This window comes from Strix uralensis, chromosome 7, assembly GCF_047716275.1.
Source record: "Strix uralensis isolate ZFMK-TIS-50842 chromosome 7, bStrUra1, whole genome shotgun sequence".
Classification (NCBI taxonomy): domain Eukaryota; kingdom Metazoa; phylum Chordata; class Aves; order Strigiformes; family Strigidae; genus Strix; species Strix uralensis.
In genome coordinates, this window is record NC_133978.1 from 23,709,224 (window position 1) to 23,732,001 (window position 22,778).

At 41.5% G+C, this 22,778-nt stretch overlaps 1 protein-coding gene across 2 annotated transcripts in view; it reads right to left on the reverse strand.

The window, feature by feature from the left end:
- The window catches only part of HTR7 (5-hydroxytryptamine receptor 7), a 36,935-nt gene extending 17,646 nt beyond the window's left edge, over positions 1–19,289 (reverse strand). For both annotated transcript variants that reach the window (XM_074874015.1, XM_074874016.1), the window contains exon 1: positions 18,615–19,289. In XM_074874015.1, coding sequence (XP_074730116.1) covers positions 18,615–19,141 — 527 coding nt within the window. In that variant the 5' untranslated portion in view covers positions 19,142–19,289. The remainder of the gene's footprint in view (positions 1–18,614) is intronic.
- Positions 19,290–22,778: the final 3,489 nt, after the last annotated feature.

The window sequence follows — 22,778 nt, forward strand, 5'->3', positions numbered from 1 at the left end:
TTCAACTTCTATTATTTTAGTCATAATTTCTGAAACCATATTCTTCTTTTCTTTCAGACCTTGGCAAATTTTTTTTACCTGTTCTCACCCTTTGCCTTTCATTTTCCTGCTGCGTGACTGTCGAAGTATTGGTCACCAGTCACTGCCTTGTTCTTAGCTTCCTGACAAAATAGTGCGGTAGCCTTTGGTTTTCCACTGCAAATAATATGTTGTTTGGAAGAAAAGGTCCCAACATGTAGTTGCTGATGTTTATCTTGCAACACTGCCTGAATGTTAGATAATAGGTATTTTCTAGCCAATACTTTGCAATTACCAAATAAATATTTTATATTATAGACTAAACACTCTTATTATTTGAAGAAAACAGTACGTGTATATTTTCCTTTATTCTGTCTTCACCAATGATGTAAAAGTAGGAGACGTAAGAAGGGAAATGGATTTCAGCCCACTCCACCCTTCACCAGCCTCCTAGAATCTAGATGCATTTGAAAACTGAAAAGGTTTTGGCAACAAATATTTAGAATTGAGATGCACACTGTAATGGAAGACTTCCTATTTTTAAATTTTTTCAAAATGTCTGAACTCCAACTTTGTGGTTTTCATCATCTCTGGTTTCCTGTATATAAGTGTGGTTTGCTTACTGAGTGCAATAGGATTAATCATATACAGAGCTCAAAAGTGCTTCTCACCCCACTTCTTGATAGATAATATGTAACACTTCAAAAGCTCTCTAAATCTGGGCAAGTCACACATAGGAAGAATCCATTTTTCTTTATAATGTTCTACAATGTGCAAGGTTTAGGGAAAATAAAAAATAATTTCATGCTTTTCTAAAAGAAAATGTATAATTGTGTCAGGGGACACACTACCCACTTCTGCCCTTTCACCTCCCCATAGATTTGCAAGTTCCCTTTATTCTACATTTAATTTTTTTATGGAAGTAGTTAGAAGAGACTCAAAAGGCTCTTCCTAATTTTTTCTTCTTTTTCAAAAGTAAAAAAATGTATTAATCAAAATACAGGATAAAGTACAATTCACTACACATATTACTAACATTTCAGGAATATTCCCTAGAGAAGGGCTTCTTGGGTTTTTTAAGCAATGTCTCACCTCACTGAAAAATTCTTCATGGAATTCATCATAGTATACACACAAACTGTTTCACAAGTGCGGAAGGCCAGGCCCTTGTACACTGTTACAGCTTCATACCCTATGGTATAATTTACACCAGTTATTGAGTCATTTTATCAATCAAGAAGAAAAAGGAAAAGCAAAACATCTTCAAAAATGGCTGTTTGTTGCTATTTCAATAAGGTGATTTATATCAGAAAACTGTTTTGTTTAAAATTCACATTTCAGTTTATTCCACCTCTAGTGCCTTTTTATTATTCCAAAATATTTTCGATTCATAGGAACAAACGTGCTGTATTTGCATCACATCAACTGTTGTACCTGAGTATCTAATTACATGTAGACTGATGTGAGTCTTATGTGACCGTTTTTTCATCTTTATGTGTATGATGCTGTATCTAATTTTATTAAGTTATTACAAGATGCCAGGCCTCTTTTTGAGGGGGCTAAGAAGATATTTTGGCCTTCTGATACTATCTGAGAAGACTAAGATAGGAAAAGCTTTGTTCTAGAAAAGAATTAAAAGAAAAATCACATTCTTATTTTTTTCTGTCTGGTTGTGTTGCGATGTTTGTTTGAGATTGGGTGTGCAGTAAACAAGTTCAAGTTGGAAGAAAGCTAGGAAAGAGGTTTTATCTCATATGGCCTTTTGTAAAGTGGAGGAGAACTCGTTAAATGTGAAAAGGGAAAATGAATCTGAGGATGACAAGTTAATGATTTGCCATGACTGGAGGGAGGTGGCGCTGGCAGTGAGCTTGAGGAGCAGCAGAGGAGATCTTGGGCATGAATGCATATAGTTCAAAAGCTACTGAGAAGGGATGAGGCTTGACTTGAAATATTGATTAATGGTGTTCCATAGGACTAAAGAGAGAAAAAGAGAAAAAGATGTACTGGGAGTTACTTATGTTTGTTCTCCTTTTATCAGTCTAGAGAATCTGAAACAGCAAGTGAATGGATTGGATGAAGGACTGGACCACTGGATGCTGGTAAGGCACTGGAGGAGAAATGACATAGCTCTATTCCTTATTATTTATAATAAAGAAAATGCGGAGGAATGCTTTAGCACTAGAAGTCATCTTTATGATGGCCTTAGTTCCTGAGGAGTTAATCCCATGTTCTGATCCTTACTCCCAAGCAATTCTACCTCCTGTCCTGGCAATTACATTCTGTCAGAAGACAGGCATTAACCATGATCTTTTGCTGAATGCCTGTATGTTTAGAGGACCTAAAGCCTTAGATGATTAATTTGCTCATTGGCCTGAGCCACCTATATAACTGCAGGTAAGGTTCAAGTCCCTGAACTTAATTTGATCCTATGGGCTAACCAGTATAGAAATACATGAGAGTTGGATTTCATCAGAATAACCCAAGTTTCCCAGGCAGAAGCACTCCATACAGTTGATATTTGCTGACACGGAAAGGTTTATTTGATGCTTTCTCTTTAAGCAAAGATGTGGTTTCTTTAAACACCAGCTGAGATAAAATCCCTACTCTGTTAAACAGAGGCAGTTCCTGAACAAAAGAAAACAGAGGAATGGAAAAGAATACATTTTGCAGATTAGGAACTGGAAAATCCTAATTTTCCTCTTTTGGGTTCCCCCCCATTTTACACCTCTTGTCCCTCACACCAGAGGTATTCTCAAAGCCAATGAAGATTTCAGTTTTTTGTCAGTCTGCAGTACTTCTAACATGCTAATTTTTTTCCCCCTTACTGCCTTCAGAGAAGGTCTTAGTTCTCAAACTCACAACTTATTAACAGAGCTCAGATCTCTCACCCTTCCATATCCTGACTGGTGGTGTCCTGTGGCAAAGATGAACACTCATGATTCCAGGCCAGCCTGCTGGCTTCAGCCAGGCCAGAGGAGACGTGCCAGGAGACAACCACCAGACATGCCTCAGTCTTGGGATCATCCTGTTCTGTGCAAGCATTCAGGTAGGCTGTAATAAAAATTGCAATGTGTTTTCTCTCAGTTGTGCACTGTGCCAGACATCAGCACAAACATCCCTTAGCTGAGCAATGAGGCAGGCTGATAGCCCACAGGATCTATGTCTATATTTTGGCCAATGTATCAGTCTACCAGCTTCTTCTCCTATGTGTGTGCAGGCACATACACCCACACACACAACAGATGACCCCTTTGTATCTGGCAGCAAGGTGGATCCCAGGATGTATGTGCTACAAACAAGTTGAAACGAGAGCAAACTCTAGGAGGACCTTCAGAGAGGGTAGTGAAGCGCCTGCAGATGCACATGGGAGGGTGCCTTGGTGGATGCATGTTGTGGTTTATGCTCAGAGGGAAAGTGAGCACCGGGCAGATGCTCACTCCCCCCTTCCCTACCAGCACTGGGAAGGAGAAAGTAAAACAAAGGGTCAGGAATTGAGATAAGGTACAGGAGGGATGACTCACCTATTATGGTCAAGGGCAAAAGACAGACTCGTTAGGGGAAATAAAAAAAGAACATAAATTTAATACAGACATTAACAACAACAACACTCAATAGATAGAGTAGGACCGTGAGAAGTATTACCACATCTTGAAAACACCTTCCCCCACCCCTTCCTTCTTCCCAGGCTCAGCTTTGCTCACGATATCCTTACCTCCTCCCTCCCCAGCAGTGCAGGGTGCAGTTGGTTCTGCTACTTCTTCCACGCTGGGGGGGGGAGGGGGTGACTTCTGGCATTCTTCCCCTGTTCCAGCCTGGTCCCTCTCTCATGGGAGACAGTCCTCCACAAACCAAATCTGACATCAGTCACTCCCACAGGCATGTGGGTCACCCCTACACGTTGCAGTCCTCCCAGCACTGAATTACCACAGCCTGGGCTTCTTCCCATGGGGTACCGGCTTTCTTCAGGCGCAGTCACCTGCTCCAGCGTGCGTTCCTCCACAGGCTGCAGGTCGGCATCTGCTCCACTGGTGACCTCCAGGAGTGGCAGGGGGGCAGCCTCACCATGGGATACAGGGGATTCTCTGCTCTGGCGCACCTCCCTCCCTTATCCTTTTTTCCACTGACCTCAGTGTTCGCACAGATGTCCTCCTTGCAACCCCTCCTCCCAACTCCAACTCCTCCTCCCAGATTCCCCTTCTTAAATACGTTATCACAGAGGCACTGTCACTGTTGCTAATTGGCTCAGCCTTGGCCACAGGCAGGTCCGACTTGGAACCAAGAGAGCTTTGAGAAGGTTCTCACAGGGGCCACTGCTGTAGTCCCCTCCCCCACTACCAAAACCCCTCCTACTCACACAAACTCAGGACAATGCAGCTGAGACAGCCTAGAGAGTTTCTCAGGACAAGTGGTGGAGACTCAGATTTGGGATGGGACACCAGGCCTGTAGACGGTTCTCAGGAGGAGGAGGTTGCCAAAACAGTACAGGGATGTCCAGTTCAACACCACAAAAATGCAGAATTCGCAAGTCCCTGCACCCAGCTGAGCACTCCAGCTGTTCCCTGGCACCATACTGGCATAAGACCTGGGCCTCCTGTGCCCCTTGCTTTTTGCAGGAGAAAGACTAAACACACAGGGAGCTGCAGAGAGCTCTGCTCTGGGTGATCAGGGAACCTGAATATCAGGGTTTGCCTTGAGCATACCAGGCTGTCACTTTAGATGCAGCTTAAGTGGTCTGCCCAGAACCATAAAATAAATCTATAGACCCTGATCACTGAGTCATCATAAGCCAAGGTTGGTGCTCTAGTTGCATAACCAGGTTTTTTCGTGTTGCTTGAGTTAAGATAAAAGATACCTTCAACTAAAATGTGTGGGGGCTTGGTTTCAGAGCTATGAAAAACTGTCTCTCTTAAAAAGAAAACCCTCGTCAGACTCCCATAAAGTAGAAATGGCTAAGGTGATTTTCTCCAACTTCACTACATGAGTCACACTTGGATTGACACTAAACATCAGCTTAAAAGGAATTATTTTGAAAGTTATAATGGTGTTTCAAAATGAAAGCCTCCTACAACTTTAAGTAGAAAATCATGACTGATGTCTTTAGTGCAATTAAATGAGGCATTTCAGAAACTTCCACAGTATAAGTGATGAATGAAATGAAAAATCACAGCCCATTGAACTGATAATACCACTGTATTAAAACAAAGTATCTTCAGGGAATAGCTGTTTAAATGTGCTGATATTTATGTCCCCTCTCTTCCCTCCTTGAATACAAACAATTTAAACATAATATCTCCAGATAAAGCACTTAAGGAACAACCCCCTCTAAATTACTTCTTCCCTCCTCCTCCTTCTTTCTCTTCCACTCTCTGAAGAGACAGGAAAAATACTGGAAGGACCTGGTCCAAATTCAACTCTTTGCTTCTCCATGACAGTAACTTTGCAAGAGCCCTTGTAAAGAACACCTATATAGTCATTATGGGTGAATCTCAATACAGAACTAATCTACTTGGACATTTTTGGCTTTGTCCATAGCTGTATGGGACTGAAGGAGTATCTGCATTTGTCAAAAATCACACAAAGATTTTGCTATGTTCCACTGGATCAGGTATGTAAAAATTGTAAATGTTCACCTCAAGTTTTACTTTTTTGCCCAAGCTCAGCAAGAAAAAAACCACAGTATATCAATAAACTCTGTTAGATACACAGGAAAATCTAAGTCTAAAGCAGGTTTAATCAGAAGTCTTATTTCTAAAACTTTGGGACGTGCAAAGCATCTTGTATAGTGTCTGCATAGAGTTTGGGTTTCTCTACAATATTACCTGTGGAAATGTCAGCCACAGGTAGCTACTGTTCCTAGAAAGTGGGCACTGTGGGTCTTCTTTCCTGCAAAATATTTTTTAAATAACGTCATTGTAGTTCAGCAAAAATTATACTTTTCACTAATGTAGTCCTCTCACAAAGGAACTCTCAATGCAAATAGGTCTGAAAGTAGGAAGAAAACCTGCTAACAGAATAAAAGTGAGAAATGGCTACTTTGGGGTTGTAACTGAGGTACTGAAGCAACCAAAGCATCTAAGTAATTCTGTTTCATAAAAAAGTCCAAGATGAAAAAGAACACTGTATCTTCTCAAACACCAATATATTCTGGTTGCCTAACTTAGATCAGTGATGCTTTACTTGAGAATAGCAGCAAGCAATGCAAAGAATTTTTGTAAGGCTGAGTCAACTAAAAAAAAACTCCAAACAACCAAACTACCCAAAACAGGAGGTAGGGAGTTTGTGATAAATTTCCAGAGTACTAGCAACTATGTCAACTCTAGTCAAAGCACTAGAAGAATAACCTACCTCTGTTCAAAGTCACATACTGACAGATATTTAGCAGTGCTGTGTGAAGAACTAAGAGAGCCACGCTGTGTTTCAGGGAAGCTTTAAAATTGGCCTTCATTCTGAATTTTATGAAGGAAAAATCCAAAGTTTTTTTTATCGTGCACTGACTGGTTATAAACACAATGGTGCATTGAACCCCGCTTTTCACATACAAGCAAATGAACTGAATAGCTTGTTCTGAAACATCAAAAGAGGACATCACCAGAAAATAACTCTAATTGTGTTACTTTAAAACAATACATTCTAGCAAAATCATCTCGATTTCATAAAATATTTTGATAAGAGAAGGTCCCATTCTGATCCCCAACAATACCAGTAGTTTTTTAAAGATGCAGACTCTGGAGCTGCTTGTCCCCTGCAGTAGTAAAAGCATGTCTTGCTTCCTAATATGAATAGGTCCTCTCATAGGAAGAAATTATATCCTGTATTGGAAGGGGAGGCAGTGGGTTGGAGAGAGCACAGCATGAAGGGAAGATATCAAGGAAGGAAGGCAGGAGGTTAGATCAAATTGTGTACCCTCAATTCAAGAACCTTTCAGAAAACTGCTATTCACAGTCCTTTCCAACAGAAGCTTCTGGAACAGGGACTTATGAGAAGATAATGAGGTGATTCCTTCCTTGTAACTTATGCAAATAGCTATCTATTTGCCATTTCTTGATATTTTAGTTGTATATTGTCTGCTCAGTATGTGGTACAGAATGGGGTTATCATGTCCCATCTCTTTCATGTCAATGAATGTGAGGTCTACTGTAGCTACCACATCTCTCAACTATGTCATTTATTTCCTTGGCACTCATTTTAACTAACATATTTATTTACAGTATACTTATACACCAGATCCCAAGTTCTCCTTTCACATGTAGTTCTCCTGCCTACTGTAATTTTCCTCAGAAAATGGCTCATTCAGTGATATTTTGTAATTTAATTTCAATAAATAAATTGGTCAGATCAAGGTCTCCTCTACAAACTGGAAACAGAAAATTGGTAGGAATTTAATATTACTTTACAAATATTTCTTCCCCTTGAAATCACTCAGAATCCTTATATACACAGCCCCAGGTGCCCTTTAACTGAAGGAGAAGTTTGAATGGGAGAAACATCTAGTGATGAAAAATAACCACTGTAAAACCCAAATTGCAGTGTGTAAAACTGTATGTTCAGCCCTTCATAACCACGGTATTTAATAGTTCATTTGTCATAATATTTATTCATTTTTATGAGCAAGTTTGGGAATGAAGAAAGTAATGGCCAAATGGACACTACTTCTTTCTAGCTAACCCGTCCTCCACTCTAATGAACTGCGAACCTTCTGGGTCTTGCCCAGACCTGTCAGGCTGCGGTTCCACGTAGCTGGCTTTTTCCACCTTGCTGCTTCAGTAACATTTAATCTAAATCCAGAAGTCCGTACTCCCCATTTCAGATGTCACCAGGTCTACTTTTGCAAAGGCAGCTCCAAGTAAGCTTAGACATCAATAGATGGGAAACCTGAAAAAAGGAGATTAGCCAGGATAACATGTCCTCTTTGTCTTGTTGAATAAGGACCTGCCCACAAGTTTCCACTACAGTATATTCTTCAGCAACATCTTTCATAATTTTCCTCCTTTTTTAAATCATGCAAAATCTACAACACTAAATATTTTTAAGATATAGAACAAATTTCAACACAACACAACCTGCTACCACCAACTTCACAGGCATGAAAACACAATACATCCAATCTACAGAATAAACCTTTTGCTTTTCTCCTGTCAAGAAGGGAGCGTCTGGCCCTATTCCCCTGGGCTTTCTGCACAGAGTGACAAAATTTGAGGCCAGATTCAACTTCTGGTTATTCACAAATGACCATTTGTCTAGCTCAGTGTTTGGGGGGTGGGTCACAACTCTTTCACAACGCCTTTTTTTGTTCCCCAGAATATACCTTTTCCCCTGTTATACCTTTATGTTAAAACAGAAGTCGATACAGCTGATGACAGACCATCTCCTCCTCCAGAATCTTTAAAGATAGCAGGATTTGGAGATTATTAAGGATCCAAGACATCTCTTCTCTGTTCATTTTATAGATGCTATACCACACATAAAAGCAGTGAAATAAGTGGGATCAGTAGAACGAAGCCCTTCTTCTCGTCTCTCAGTGAGTATGTCTTTGCTTTTCTCAGCAGCAAGTTGGCAACTCTTAAGGTTCTTCTGAGACGTGGTGGCATCAACTTTGTGTGGATAAAGACTAAAATACCTAAGGTTTATTGCTGTGCCTACAGCTTCCAATAATATCAGTTCTCATTGCCAGGCTGACAACTTCAAACATGCATTTGAATTTAGGAGCAGAACTTTGGCATCAGGGTGGGATGAATCATCACAGCTAGCCTCTGTACATCTCAGGCAGCTCACTGCAAACTGCAGGTGTTTGGGATATTTGATAAGGTGTTCCCTTCATTTCAACACTTAGGCAGCAGTGCAGAAGCTTCGTGTTAAGTAACAGGCTTTGGAAATGTTAAGCTCCTTCTTGTGTTGTTCAATTCACAGGCAGTTTACTATGCTATTCTGACTTCAGTTATTTTTGAAAAAATGAAGATTGTGTTCTGCTAAGGACCAAACTCATTTAGCAAAAATAGCTTTTTAATATGGGACAATACACTCTTGAGAGACTACAATTGGTATTGTTGTTAAAACTGCTTATGCTAAGAAGTAGGTCTCTGAATGCAGACTCTTAAGGTAAAAGGGAAACTGCAGTACATAACAATGCAAAAATTAAGTCTTTAGAGCCAAAGCTGTACTATTTTTAGCATCAAAACATCTTATTAGATGATTAAAGAAAAGCTTTGCATCTTGTCAGCAGCTGTTTTGGGTCATGGGTATAAATCTTTCCAAGTAATTTGTGGCCAGACAACACACTCTGACTTTGTTCAGGGATTTAGTATTTCAACTATTCATTAAATGTTGAATTCTACAGCAAATAAACAAAATTTAACAATCCACATGGAGAACTGCTTACAGAAAATTATGCTGGCAAATGGTACTGTGTATCTGAAATATTTCATGACAATCACAACAGAATTTCATGGTTTGTATTCATGATGACAGTTACATTGCAAATTCTACAATAACTTTAGGTAATAGCATATACTTCTGTTATCTGTGCTCATGCCTTCCATTTCCACCTTCTAATTTTTATGATATTGTGAATTTCTAAATACCTGTTACTAGAGTAAATTTTCTAGGCTACTATACTTTGATTCAAAAATCCCTACATTTTCTATTATGGGAGCAGTTCTCTAACTAGTAAACAGGCACTACTGACAACAGACTTGGCTTTTTTGCCTTTACCTTTTGTGTCCCTCTCTGGAGATCTGTAAGCTGTATATTGAAATACATTGTCCCTAGTCTCTAACACATCTCTCATGAAAAGCAAATGGTTTATAAATAATGTACTTAGAAAAAGGTCTGTATCTGCGGCTCAATTTAACTTGCAGCAGCAATAGGCCATATTTCTGATGGCAGGTACTTGTATGGCTGATGAGAAGTGATGATTCCAATGCTGGCAAGGTTACTGATCAGTATTCTTCAGTGGGAGTGACAGTGGCACAGCTGCATGCCAGGTTATTGGGAGGAGACCTCATGATGTGTCTGCCTAGATCTCCAATAACAAGCTCTCCCTAAAAGACTCCCTAAAAGTCAAAGTTTGTTTAAATGAAAACTAGAAATTTGATCTGTTTAAATACAGAAAACTCATCACACGGTGAGTTAGAAGTAAAAAGGTTTGTACACAATTCTCCCACAGAAATGGTGCCCTTGCAGGCAAGTCTTTGCTTCCAGTTCTGATTTTACCCAACTCAGTGAAGATACAACAAACTGAGATACAGACAACTCTGCCCAGTCTCCCTTCATCCCTAAGCAGTTTTTCCACTACCATTAATATGTGGCAAGCTGCTGCTTGCTCCTCAACCTGCTACACTCTGCGGGACAAATAGGTCCCAATGTGAGAAAAGTGTTACCCTTCATATGGCTCTACCTCCACTTCCCACAGTCTCCTTAAAGAAATATAAAATACTGTAAACAAAAATGGATAACCAACTTTCCTTGTGGTTATATTTTTAACTTACGCTTCCACAAGCTAAAAAACTTGGTTTCAAGTTTTTGACAGTACCAAAAAAACACCCATTTCCTTGATATATATCAGGAAAAAGCTTTGCTGCCAGCTTTTTCATCAAGACACAATGTACCTCTAAGAATAGACTTCACCCTGGTTTCTCCTTACTTTAAAAAAAGTTAATTTTGTAATGTCCCTCCTTGTTTTTGCGTTTTGGGTTGGCTTTTTTAAATAATCATGACCATTTTGCATTGAAATAGCTGTCCACAATGATGTTAACCCCCATCAGAGGTCTCTTGTGCTAGCTCACAATTTGATAGCAGAGGCCATGATAAAGACGGAAAGAATATACTCAATACTGACTTGATTTCCCTGCACATTGCAGTTCTGCATGTTATTAGAACAGCTGGTACTATGAGAAATTTCATTCTTGTCTCTACATTACCCAAAAAACTTGTTTACTGTTAGAGGTGAATCACTACATGATTTGCATACATGCTAATATGTACAGAACCACCCATATGTACCAGATAATCTAGATGTTCTATATAAAGCCTCCTGAGTAAACAGCAAGGTACAAGAAGAAAATCAAAGCTGCTGCACTCTTTAATTTTGTTATGTCAGTTCAAACAGAATAGAAATGAATTTTCCCTATGAAATATTTAATTACTGGAGTCTTTGGACAAAACTTAACCTTTGTAGTAAGAATTTGCTCAAAAAAAATAATCTGTTTTTTCTGTTTTCAGCATACATAGAAATAGATACACTATGAATCAATCCTTTAGAAATAGATGGCCTATCCAGTACAACATGATACAGTAAAACTTGTCAGCTTTCCAGCTGAAAGAAATTATCCCCACCTTACAAACAGTACTGACCATTAGGATAAAACTGCAGTGAACATTGCTTTATGATGCTCGTGCTCTGTACACTCAGAACTTGTAATTTCGCTCCACAGTCTTTCTTCTATGACAACTACACCTTGGCAGACTCAACTGTTTCTCACGCTCTTTTATGTTCATGCAAGACCTACAATGGCCAGCTCTTTCTTCAGATTTCCTAGTCCATAGAGGAAGGACCAGACTTTTGTGTGATATACGGAGAGAGAAGAAAGAAGAGGTGTTTGTAGCTGAAAGACGGTGCCATGTGTACAATATCAACTGCAGATGAAATGGGATGTTCTCTTTCAAAAGTTGCCACAAATGTTTCCGGTAAAATGTTTCAAACTCAAAAATATTAAAAGTAATACCAGATTTCTTTAACGAAATAAGATATTCTCTGTATATAATTTACAGGGATTTTTATAAGTAAGTTTCAGAGAAAGTAATTCCATAAAATTCAAAGAATATTCCTTGATTAATTTCTGTTCCTCTAAAAGGTTGTGAGAGCATACTGCAAGTGATATAGCAATCTTGCTTCACACACGGTATAATGACTACAAATGCTTTGATTTCATTTTATGATACTCATTCAGTTCAAGAGAAACACTCTAGGAAAATATAGTTTGATACCACCATACACAGGTTACACTACACCATCATGCCAGTATGATATCTATTTGCATTTTTGTGATTTATATTAGGAGATATCGCGGAAAGCTCCCTTCAAAAGCTAGAAGTGTTTCTAGAATTGTATTTTTCCTGTGAATCTTGAAGCAAATCCAAGCTCGCTTACAGAAACTATTTTTGTGACCCTGATGGGGAAAAAATCACTTTTTAAATGTCTTTGTCTAAAGAAAGCCCTGCCTGGCAGAAATGTGAATTAATGTTCCCTTACCTCTGATTATCAGGCTCCTTTGAAATGTCTGGATGAACCCCCAAGAATTAGAGACCCCAAAATCACTTCTGAAAACTTAACCAGTGTTAAATACTGGTAGGAGCAAACAGAAGATAGTTTCAAATGTGGGGGAAAAAATGCAACATCCAACTTCAAGAAAAGGCATTCACACAAACGTGGTGTGATTGAAAATCTCCTGGTACTGACTGAACTATAATTCCCCATTTATGCATACCTTGGAACACTACTGCAGTAACCTTTTCACTGCCACCTCTAGATTACCTTGCATCTCCGCGTTTCGTGACTTCCTTTGAGTAACTCTACTTAAACACATCCAGTACATAACAGCAGTAAAATAATCAATCTACAGATTTTCTTCTGTAACATCTTCTAGCTTCCCAAACTTTGTCAGCTTCTACTATACAGCCACAAGACACACCTACCAAACTTCAGGTCTTATGCCTGTTCCCACTGCAGAGGGATGAAATTTCCACTCAGTATGGTGGTGGAAGAACCCCCTTTACTCCCGAGTTGTTAAGTCTTCACAAAACAGTTCATCTGTTTGATAAAATATCTTTTATTTGCTACCTCCCATCTTACTTATTGTGCATCTGGCAGTCTAGTCATGAAGCATAATGTCTCTGCAAAGACATAACAAAACAATTCCTATGGCCAAGACCAGGTTACAGTGTAAAAGTAACTGCATCTCTTGCAGGCTGTCTACATGACATGTGAAAAGACACCTGAGGATGCCACAGAAAGGTACCTAAAGAAGCGTGATCATGTTAGTACAGCAAAACACCCTGGCTTTGTTTACTCTTTTGGAGCTGGCTCTCAGTGAGAGATAAACATAGCACTGCCTTATACTACTTAATGCATCCAACTTCCAATTCAACTTCTTCATCTCTGGATTTGGGAGCAAAAAATTATGTTGTACCTCTTTTCAATGTAAATAATAAAACAGAGGTTGCAGAAGTGTTTGGCAAGAAATTCTCTGCAAAAAGAAACTACAACTTGAGGAACATTCTTTAAGTGGACTAAATTAGAAAAACTACATGGAAAGAAATAAAAACAAATCTATTTTTTTCCACTTCAGTGTATTAATGCTGTCTGTATCTTTCATAAGCTAGACAAGTTATTTACAGACTCAGAAAGAATACAGTTGTTTATCAGGCTGAAAAGTGGAAAGAATGGCTCTTGGGGTGGTGGTGGTGGTTAGGAATTAGCTGCCATATTGTTCCCAAAACTTTCTTCTGCAATACAGACCTTAATTGCAGTAACTCCATCACACACTTTTCCTACAGTTCCTTTTAGGTTTTTCCTGATTCCTCAGTTATTTCTGTGTAAATATATACAATGAACAAAATCTCATGGGGGGGGGGGCACTGCTGGTGGGTGCCTATATTTATTCTAGATTCAAAATGTATTACATACAGGACTTTTTCATATCTGTTCCTACACATATATTCTACATGTATTTTCTGAAGGAAATGAGCAGGGCTGGCAGAACAGACTGCAGCCTTTTCCAGGCGTGGCCTGAAGGCAGAAGAGTTTCATAACAAACGGGAAGCCACGCAGCACTCTTAGGTCCATTAGGCTTCAGAAATCACTGGCAAGGTTTTCAGGTCACGTTATCAGTTCTGGATGTAGGCTCCTTCAGTTCTCAGACACGCACCAAGGATGCTGGAAATGGGTGAGCTTTTAGGGACTGACATATTCTAAGTGCTCATACTTACCTGGAGTATGGCAAGAGATACCAAACACAGAGGGAGAGAGAACTGATCCTTGTGTATAGGATCCTTGTGTCAGGATCAACAAAAAGGCCCACTTTGGTATCATTTGCATACAAATTCTAAATCCTCATCAATTTAATGGAAGTCTGGAATACTCATGAATTGTTGGCTAAGATACAGACTGGAAGAGTTCCCCAAAAAGTGTTTCATTACTTGTGTGGGTGTGGGGAAAGTGTTATAATTCATCAACTGTATCTGAGTAGTTATGTTACTTTATCACTTTCTAAGCCAAAGAGCTATTTTTAAATTGTATTAAAAATTGCTACCCATGCAGTTATCCAGTGGATACTCTCCAAAACAGGATTTCTGTAGCTGTCTTGGGTCAGAAGAACATGATGAATCAGCATGCAAACACCACCAGTTTAAATTCAATTAATTCCCTTTATATGTTCATTCACCCACTAAGATGTGGATTACATCCGTCCCTCATAATTCACTCCCAATGTTTGCTCACCCTTAAATATAAAAGAATCTAAATATGGTATAATTTAGTTAATTCAGAACCAGAAAAGTGGAGCCTTAGGAGAAAAAAAAAAAAACCAACAAACACACTAATAAGAAATGCTTAAAGGAGGCTACTATTCACTGGGGCACAATTACCCTGCCGAAGTCTCGGTAACTTCTGCCTTTCTCCAGAGCTACCCCTCATGTCATGGATGGCAAGTACAGTGAAGGTAATATCGATTATCTGGGTAGCAACCTGTCTTGCCTGTTTAATCCTTATGAAATTTGAAAAGGTAGAAATACTCTTGTCTCTCCATCATATCTGTTTTAGTTCTGACAGACCTGCCTGTAAGCAGATAGCCTTCTTCCAAAGCAGGGGCTTAAATAAGATAGATACCTCAAAAATAACATGCTTATCTCAGCTCACCCTGATAAAGATCTGTGAAGGTTTTCATGTTGTGAAATAAAAGGGAAGATATAATCTGAAGAAAAGCATAATAGTCCAAATCTTGGTACCATTAAGGACATTATCCCACAATCTCCACAAATTTAGTTCTTTGTGGATAATAAAATTACCTTTTCAGACTATCTTCTTTCTTGTGCACCCTGTACAAAGTTAGAGATCCCCATAATAGCACGCTAACATCTACTTTGCAGTCTTAATGTTTATACAACTTAGAGTAGAAGCAACTTCAGAAGTATAAGCAGTGCTTGATGTGTCTGATTAGGAAAAAATGATCGGTTTTTTTTCAACAGAATGAAACCAGCCCATTTGTAGACTCCATGCTAATGTGCACCTTTCAGAGCTTTTCAGCTGATAAATTCAGCTGAAAAATGCATCCGCCACTAAGGGCTGTGCAGCAAAATATCTGCGTGCAATAGGCCTGCCAGCTGCTGGCATTTCAGGGCTCTCAGTGGCATGAGCTGAGTAGCACATATTTGTGCAAGGGAAACAGATCAAAAAGCCTCTCCAATCTACTCATTTTATCCTGTTTGGAAGGGCCTCAAATCCTCTTTTTTACCAGCTGTATTTGTCTAATAAAAGATACTACCTCTCCTTACAAACCTTGCCTAACAGTTTGTAACAAACTCTTATTTTTTTTAAAAAAAAAAAAAAAAAAAGATTGATTCAGTAGCAACATTCTTTCAGCTATTTACCTTCAACTGATTCTCATACCTGCTTCAAGAAGAACCTAGAGGTTTAACAATGAAAATTTTAAAATATCCAATTTATTTGCTGTCTCTGCACTGCCTGCGACAGCCTCATCTCTCCTTCAGGAAAGACTTTACTGAATTACAACAAAGGCTTCCTAAACTGTCCTGAAGAGCCAGGTGGCAGTGCAATTCACAATTATTCTTCAAAAATGTTCCTTTTTGCCTTATCTTAACCCTTCTCCCTAAACAAACGTCTCCTGTGTGACCCCAGGACACCTAATTGTGGTACAAGGCTTAAGCATATCTAAATGGCACCAAGGATAGCGGCCAAGTTGAAGGACGGTGAATTTCATTCACTCCTTCCCTGCTTCTGGATTTCCTCGTTCGTCTTGTATTCTTTGAACTGAGATAATAAGGGCTGTATCATTGAAGATCTTCTCCACCTGCCACACATGCAAGTGTTTCCATCGAACCCATGGAAAAATGTCCTTGTGAAAATGGTCTGACCCTCTAATGCACTATATACACTGTGATTTGCAAGCTCCTGCACCACACACACCACTTTATCTGGAGGTACTAATTTTTCCAGAGAGAAATCTCCCTTACTGATCATTCAAGGCTTTCCTAACTACATAAGTGTAAGAACAACTGCCAGTAAGGTAGCACCATTAAAATCAATGCTACACCGGCAACATTTCATCATTAACATTTAATTTTCATCATTTCTTCCTGGTTTGTGTATTTTGTACATATTAACTATTCAAAGATTAGCTAACATCCCAAGGTAATCTTTGGCCTGCCTGAGCAGTGCTAAAACAGTGTAAGATTATTTAAGTTTAAATAGGATTACAAATCATAGAGATTTCTTAATTCTTTATTGTCAAGTGGTAGAGACATTTTGCTAATGAATTGCTGGCTTGTGTCCTTTTATTTATATTACCTATCTTAACTATATAATTTGGGTGACAGAGGTTAAAGCATCATAATTCACAGAACTTTGATTTCAAGTAGGGAGTAGACAACAGTATAATGAATTATGAAAAGATCATGTTCAACATTCAGTGATAGAAGTAAGAATGCAGAGACAAGAGAATAGTTCTGGTTTAACCCAGCACTTGTTAATGAAGATCAGTCATTCATAATAGGTTATATTCTGTTCTAAATACATAGCTGTATCTCTTGTTGACACTTTGGAGGGAGAGGGGAGTGGAGGGAGAATGAAGAGAAGACAGCGTGAGATGCAATCATCACTGTGACTAGTTCAGTCAAAGCCCCTGTTCAGCATACAACAGTCACCTGTTAAGCTAAGAAATGAAAAAGATTAAAACTAAATTACTCAGTGCTACAGTGTGAAACCAGTCACACATCCTGACTTGGGTAAGAAAGCATTGGGTAAGAAAACATAATTATATGTTAACCTGTCTTTAAAAGGCTATTAGAAATGGAGATGGAGAGCTCAGAGATGGACATAAAGAACAATCAAAGAATGGAAATACTTTAGGTGGAGAGAGTGGAAAAATGAAATCACCTATCTTAAAAATAGGTAGGATAGGAAAACCGAGAATAACACTGGGAAGGTAGATAAGCCTATTCATATTTTCTTACAATACTGGAATTAAGTTAAAAGCAAATTTCAAGGCAACAAAACAAACAAAAAAAAACACCCCACCCTTTGACACTCAGTCAAAGTCCATAAGTGGATTTCATCACTACAAGATGCTCTGCAGCATTCAGGTAACTGCTAACCATTCTAGAAGTCACAAAATAAAGAGCATTGGATCAGGGGATGCATATACAAAAAAAAAAGTTTTGAAATTAATATAACATGACATTCCTCAGCAGGAAACAACCTCCAGTTATTGTGGGAAACCCTGTTGAAAGTCTGTTTCTTTGCAGACACCTAATACAGAGTTCTTTCCAAAAACTTTCTGAAGTAGACAGTGAAGGCTACTGTTGTCAGATATTGGATTTAATAAACTACTTCCACAGTCTGGTTAGGAAGTTTTTCAATTACTATTAATTGTGTTAAGTTGTAATGAAAACAGTCTCCCTCTGGATACTAAAGTTCTTGGCAAGGGATTTAGGCTGTTGAAGAGGGAAGTTACAAGCTGTAACTTAGTTTAGAATGGGACCTGCATGAAATAAAGGACTCTGTTAGCCTTCCTCTGCAGAGGAGAGCTTAGACATGAGCAAATGTGAGAACTTAGTTATGGCCTTAACATCAGAAATGAAAGCCTGAGATCCTCTTCTGCAGTCTGCATGCACCTCCTTAATGCTCCAGTGCCTGTATCTTTTGGAAGAAGCTAAATGTCAATAAGCATAGCTTGGTTTTTAAGAGGGCAGTAGAATTTTTTTAACAGCAAATTCTGGAAAACAATTTTTCCTTCAAACAAAACGTTATTTGTCCAAAATGGTTCTGTTAGTTGAAACGGAGCTCTTCTGGGATTGTCCTAGAATAATGATAAAACCCTAATAAGATGTAATTCCTGCGCTTTCTCTGATCTGGTAAAACTCCACTGAACTCGGTGAGGTTATGCTGTCACCAGCTTCGGAAGCATCAGCTCAAATCTAGCTGTGGTATAAAGCAGTTTAAAGACCTGTGTTGCAAATTTTAAAGCCTCTGCGAATGTCCCATGACTTGTACAGAGCCACAGTCTGACTCCGGTTTTGTTCCGACCCTGGACCCTGTCAGGATAGCAGTTTCCCGGGGGATAACTCGGCACCTGGGCTGGGGGGCGGGAGGCAGCGCGCACGGCTCCGGCGGGCTCCTTCGAACAGGAGAGGCTGCTGCGAGGCTCGCCCTCGCCTCCCTCCCTGCTTTTAGCATGTCTGCAGCTCATTTCCGAGGGACCCGGAGGAAGCAAGAGACCCCCGGTGGACCGGCTCACGGCGGGCCCCTCACGCCGGCGGCCCCCCTCGGTCCCCGGGGCGGTGCCGGTCCCCCCCGGGCGTCTCACCTGTCGATGCTGATCACGCAGAGAGTCATGATGGAGGCCGTGCAGCACATGACGTCCATGGCGATGAAGACGTTGCAGAAGAGGCGCCCGAAGATCCACTCGCCGCCGATGAGGTCGGTCACGCTGACGAAGGGCATGACGGCCAGGGCCACCGAGAGGTCGGCCAGGGCCAGCGAGACGATGAGATAGTTGGAGGGCTGCCGCAGCTTCTTCACGAAGCAGACGGAGATGACCACCAGGCAGTTGCCGGCGATGGTCAGCAGGGTGATGAGGGACAGGACGGCCCCGATGACAACTTTCTCCACGTTGCCGTAGCTGAGGATCTGCTCCCCGCACTGGGAGTCGTTGGCGGGGAGGGGGCTCGCCGTGGGCAGCGCCGACGGGGGGAGCGACGGGCCGAGCTTCGCCAAGCTGCGCGGGGGCCAGGAGCCGGCGATCATCCTGCCGCCGCTCAGCGCCCGCGGGTCCTCCAGGACCAGGGGCCGGAGGTTACCGTAGAGGTGACTGCCGTTGACGGCGAGGACCATGCTGGCCTGAGCTGCCCATGAAGCCCCGCCGCCCGCCCGCCGGCTCTCCCCGCCGCCCGGGATGCTCGGGCTCCTCCTCGGGCACCCGCCACCGCCCGCCCCCTCGCAGCCGGCGGAGCGGCCCACCGGGGGGCTCAGCCTTCAACTTCCCCCGGAGCAGCCGGGCTCGCCCACGGCGCTCCCCGGGCGGCCGGGGGGTGGGCACGGCGCCATCGCCCCCAGCCCGCGGGGAGAGGGAGGGGCGGGCGGGCGGGGGTGGCGGCCGCTCCCCGCCCACCCGCTCCCACCGCCCGCTCCCACCCGCGGCAGCTTTTCCTCCGACGGCGGCGGCGGCGGCGGCGGCGGGGGCCGGGGCGGGAGCTGCTCCGCCCCCCGCTCCCTCCTCCCGCTCTGAGCGGCAGGTGGGGGGAGCGCCCCTTCACCGCAGCCCCTCCGCGCCGCGGCCCCGGGCGCCGGCCTCTCCTCCGGCCTCTCCTCTGCGGCCGCCCCAGGCGGGGAGCGCTTCGGGAGCCCCCCTATACATGTGGATCTGTACGTATAGATATAGGGGGCACCCGAGAAGCTGCGGGCGAGTGGCCGCGCCTGGAGCAGAAGCGGCCGCAGGCTGAGCCGCCCCGGCGGGGACCCGGTGACGGCGGCCCGGTGAGGGGGGCCCGGTGGCGGCCTCCCGGCGTGCTTGCTCCCTGCAGCCCCGCATCTCCATCGGCTGGTTCGGAGGTGCCCCTGGGTCCACTCTGGAAATGTGCATGCTGAAGGTTCGGGTCCGGCAGGACCCTGGCTGCTGCTCGAAGGGTTAATAGTGGCCGACCTTGTAAGATCTACCCCCAACACCATAGCCATCTCTGAAGTATTTCTTTGCATCTTCAAGCTTACAGATTCTCCTTCCTACTAAATTAATGTCAACCCCATTACCTGTATTTTCTCTTTTATTAATATTTATATAGCATTTTCAATTTATTCACTGTTCCATGTGTAATCCTTTCAGTGAAGTTAAAAACAGCAACTGCTTTTCCTGCAGATTCCTTGAACTCTTGGATACTAGCCCATTTCTGGGACTCACTAGCTTTCCCCATTCTTTAAGTCATATTCTTGCCTCCAAGTCAGGTGAAAACTCTTTGAATTGTCAGTTACCCTTGGGATGCTAGCAGAAGATTATACTTCTCGGTATAGCAACATGCTAGACAGTAAGGATTAAAACCAGGAAACACCTGCTCCTGAGCGTCCCATTATATTTCCAACAAGAAACAGAAGCCAGATGAACTAGAGAAAGAAAGGAAAAGAAAGGAGGACTGTTGAACCCAGATGGATCAGTAACCATTGGTCAATGTCAGTGATACCTGAATGAGGGGAGGTCTTGCAGGTAGCAACACCACAGCGAGTATGGACCAGACATAGGGAAGAACTGTGTGTGTGGCCTGGCAGTAAGAGAGGCTGCAGTATGAGCTCACAAGAAAGATCTAGGAAGTACCCAGCTATAGGAAAAACCCTCATCTGACACTCATAGACACTACTGAAGCATTAATCCATAGCAATTGAGGCTTCCATACTTGGCTCACAGAATTTCTTGGTTTTAATGAAATCTTCCATTCAGTCAGCATCACCTCTTCTTGAAAGCAGGCTTTCCATCATACGTCACTCTGCATTGGCCCAGCGCCCCCATGAACATGCACGGGACTGAGGGCTTGGGGTCAGATGTGCCAGGCACAACCTGAGCACAGGCAGAGTCCCCTGCAGTCAGAAATGCAGCAGGCAGTGAGCAGGGTTTGGGAGTTCGGTTGCTTGCTTTCCCTTCCACCTCCACATCCTGATTTGACTAAGATAATAAAATAAGCAAGTTTCACATGGTAAGGATGAGATCTAGTTGGGCAGCTCTTTGACCATTATCAAGCTGAAAGTGTTTTCCTACACTTTGTTAGTTGCCTCACAATAAAGGCTTTCCCTGTTTAACCACCCAGAATATGTTCATGAGCCTTGAGCTTCAGGTGACTTACACCTCCAGGGTGATGAAGCAAGTCCTTTGTCCCTCCTCCCCAGCTAAGTAGATATTAGGAAGAAAAAGATCTTTAGAAATGGTAAGGGTACATCCAAATGAGTTAAAGCATTAAGGCAAAATGTGGAGAAAGGAGAATATTTCCTTGTTGAGTGAATACATTTTTAAAAAATAGTGTCTGAAGTACAGCTAAAGAGATAGGAACTGGGTAAATTTTGTTCAAAATAGATTCATATTATAAAAGCTGATAACATTGTACAGTTTAATACTCACTGTAAAAGCAATTTTTCAGTTGCTTAAAATGTCACTAAGGCAGAGCAAATTATAATCTGGTGCTTCCTGCAAATGTGTTGACACAGTTCATTAAATCAGTCATTCTTCTTGACAGCTTTTCAATACATTTCTGGAACGTGACTCTAACTGTACTCAGTGGATGATACGCAGGATTATTTGCATGTTACTCTTACCCATTCCAACCTGAAAGGAGGATTTAACCTCATCTTTTGTTCTGTACATGAAATTCCCATACAGTTCATTAGAGGTTAATCAGCTGATTTCTTTCCTTCTCAAAGGTCTTATTCTTTGTATTGACTCTCATAATCTTATCTTTGAAGAGACAAACCAATTTAAGTCAATTTATGTACCGTATAGAAAGGGGTTTACATACTATCACAGAGAAAACATGAAACCTTGGCAAGATGAAGCAGCTGATACCTCTATAAAATCTTTTCCTTGAAAGCTTTTCACTAGGACACACCTAGAATAACATTCCAGTTTCCAGGACTGGGCTGAATCTGATGGGGTGCTTTCCTTGAGGGCTTTAGAGGCTTCACATCCCCAGTATTTGGGAAAGCAGAATATCCACCACTCCATGAGACTACAGCTATTCTATGTATTTAAAATAGTGATTCATGAAGGTAGGAGTTGATCCTTCTAAGTGTACTTTTGTTTTCAGTGACCCTATTTACAAATTCTAACAAATTCCAGACAGCATATACAAATGAAACAAGTGGCTGATTGGGTGTCAAGAATAATAAGTTGACATTTGTTCTCCCCCTGCCCCCCTCAGATATTACCTTTTCACCTGCCATTAGGCTTCAATAAATACCATCAAATCAGTTTTCCAGCTGAGCTTAGCAACATCCTGTCCCTTGAGTAATTTAGGCTATGTGTGAAAGCCTCTTCATATTTCTGTATACCTCTGACTCTGTGCTAAGGCCCTCATCCCTCATTCTTCATGCACTTATTGAAGTTAAATTATTTTGTTCACACCTGACAATGTACTTTATTTGCATCTCATCTTTGATAGTTCATTTTTGTTATATAGAAATGTTCCAGATTTTTTTTTAAAAAGGCAATGGAACCTTTTTCTTTGATTTTTTTTCTTCTCTTCAAAAGTAATTCTCTGTTTGATTTTTCCCCTCCTCCAGAAACAGTGTTAATCATGTAACATCTTCTGCATCTGTGATTCATACTAAGTGTATAATATAACAGTGGGTATTGGTATCAATTCTTTGCCCCTGTGTTAATGAGGTGAGGTCAGACATCATCAGAGCTAGCTAAGGAAATACAATTTCCCCAGCACATGTTGATTTAGCGAGGCCAGACTGTATCTATCAAAGTGTTTGTGTTGAGAGAACTTGCACT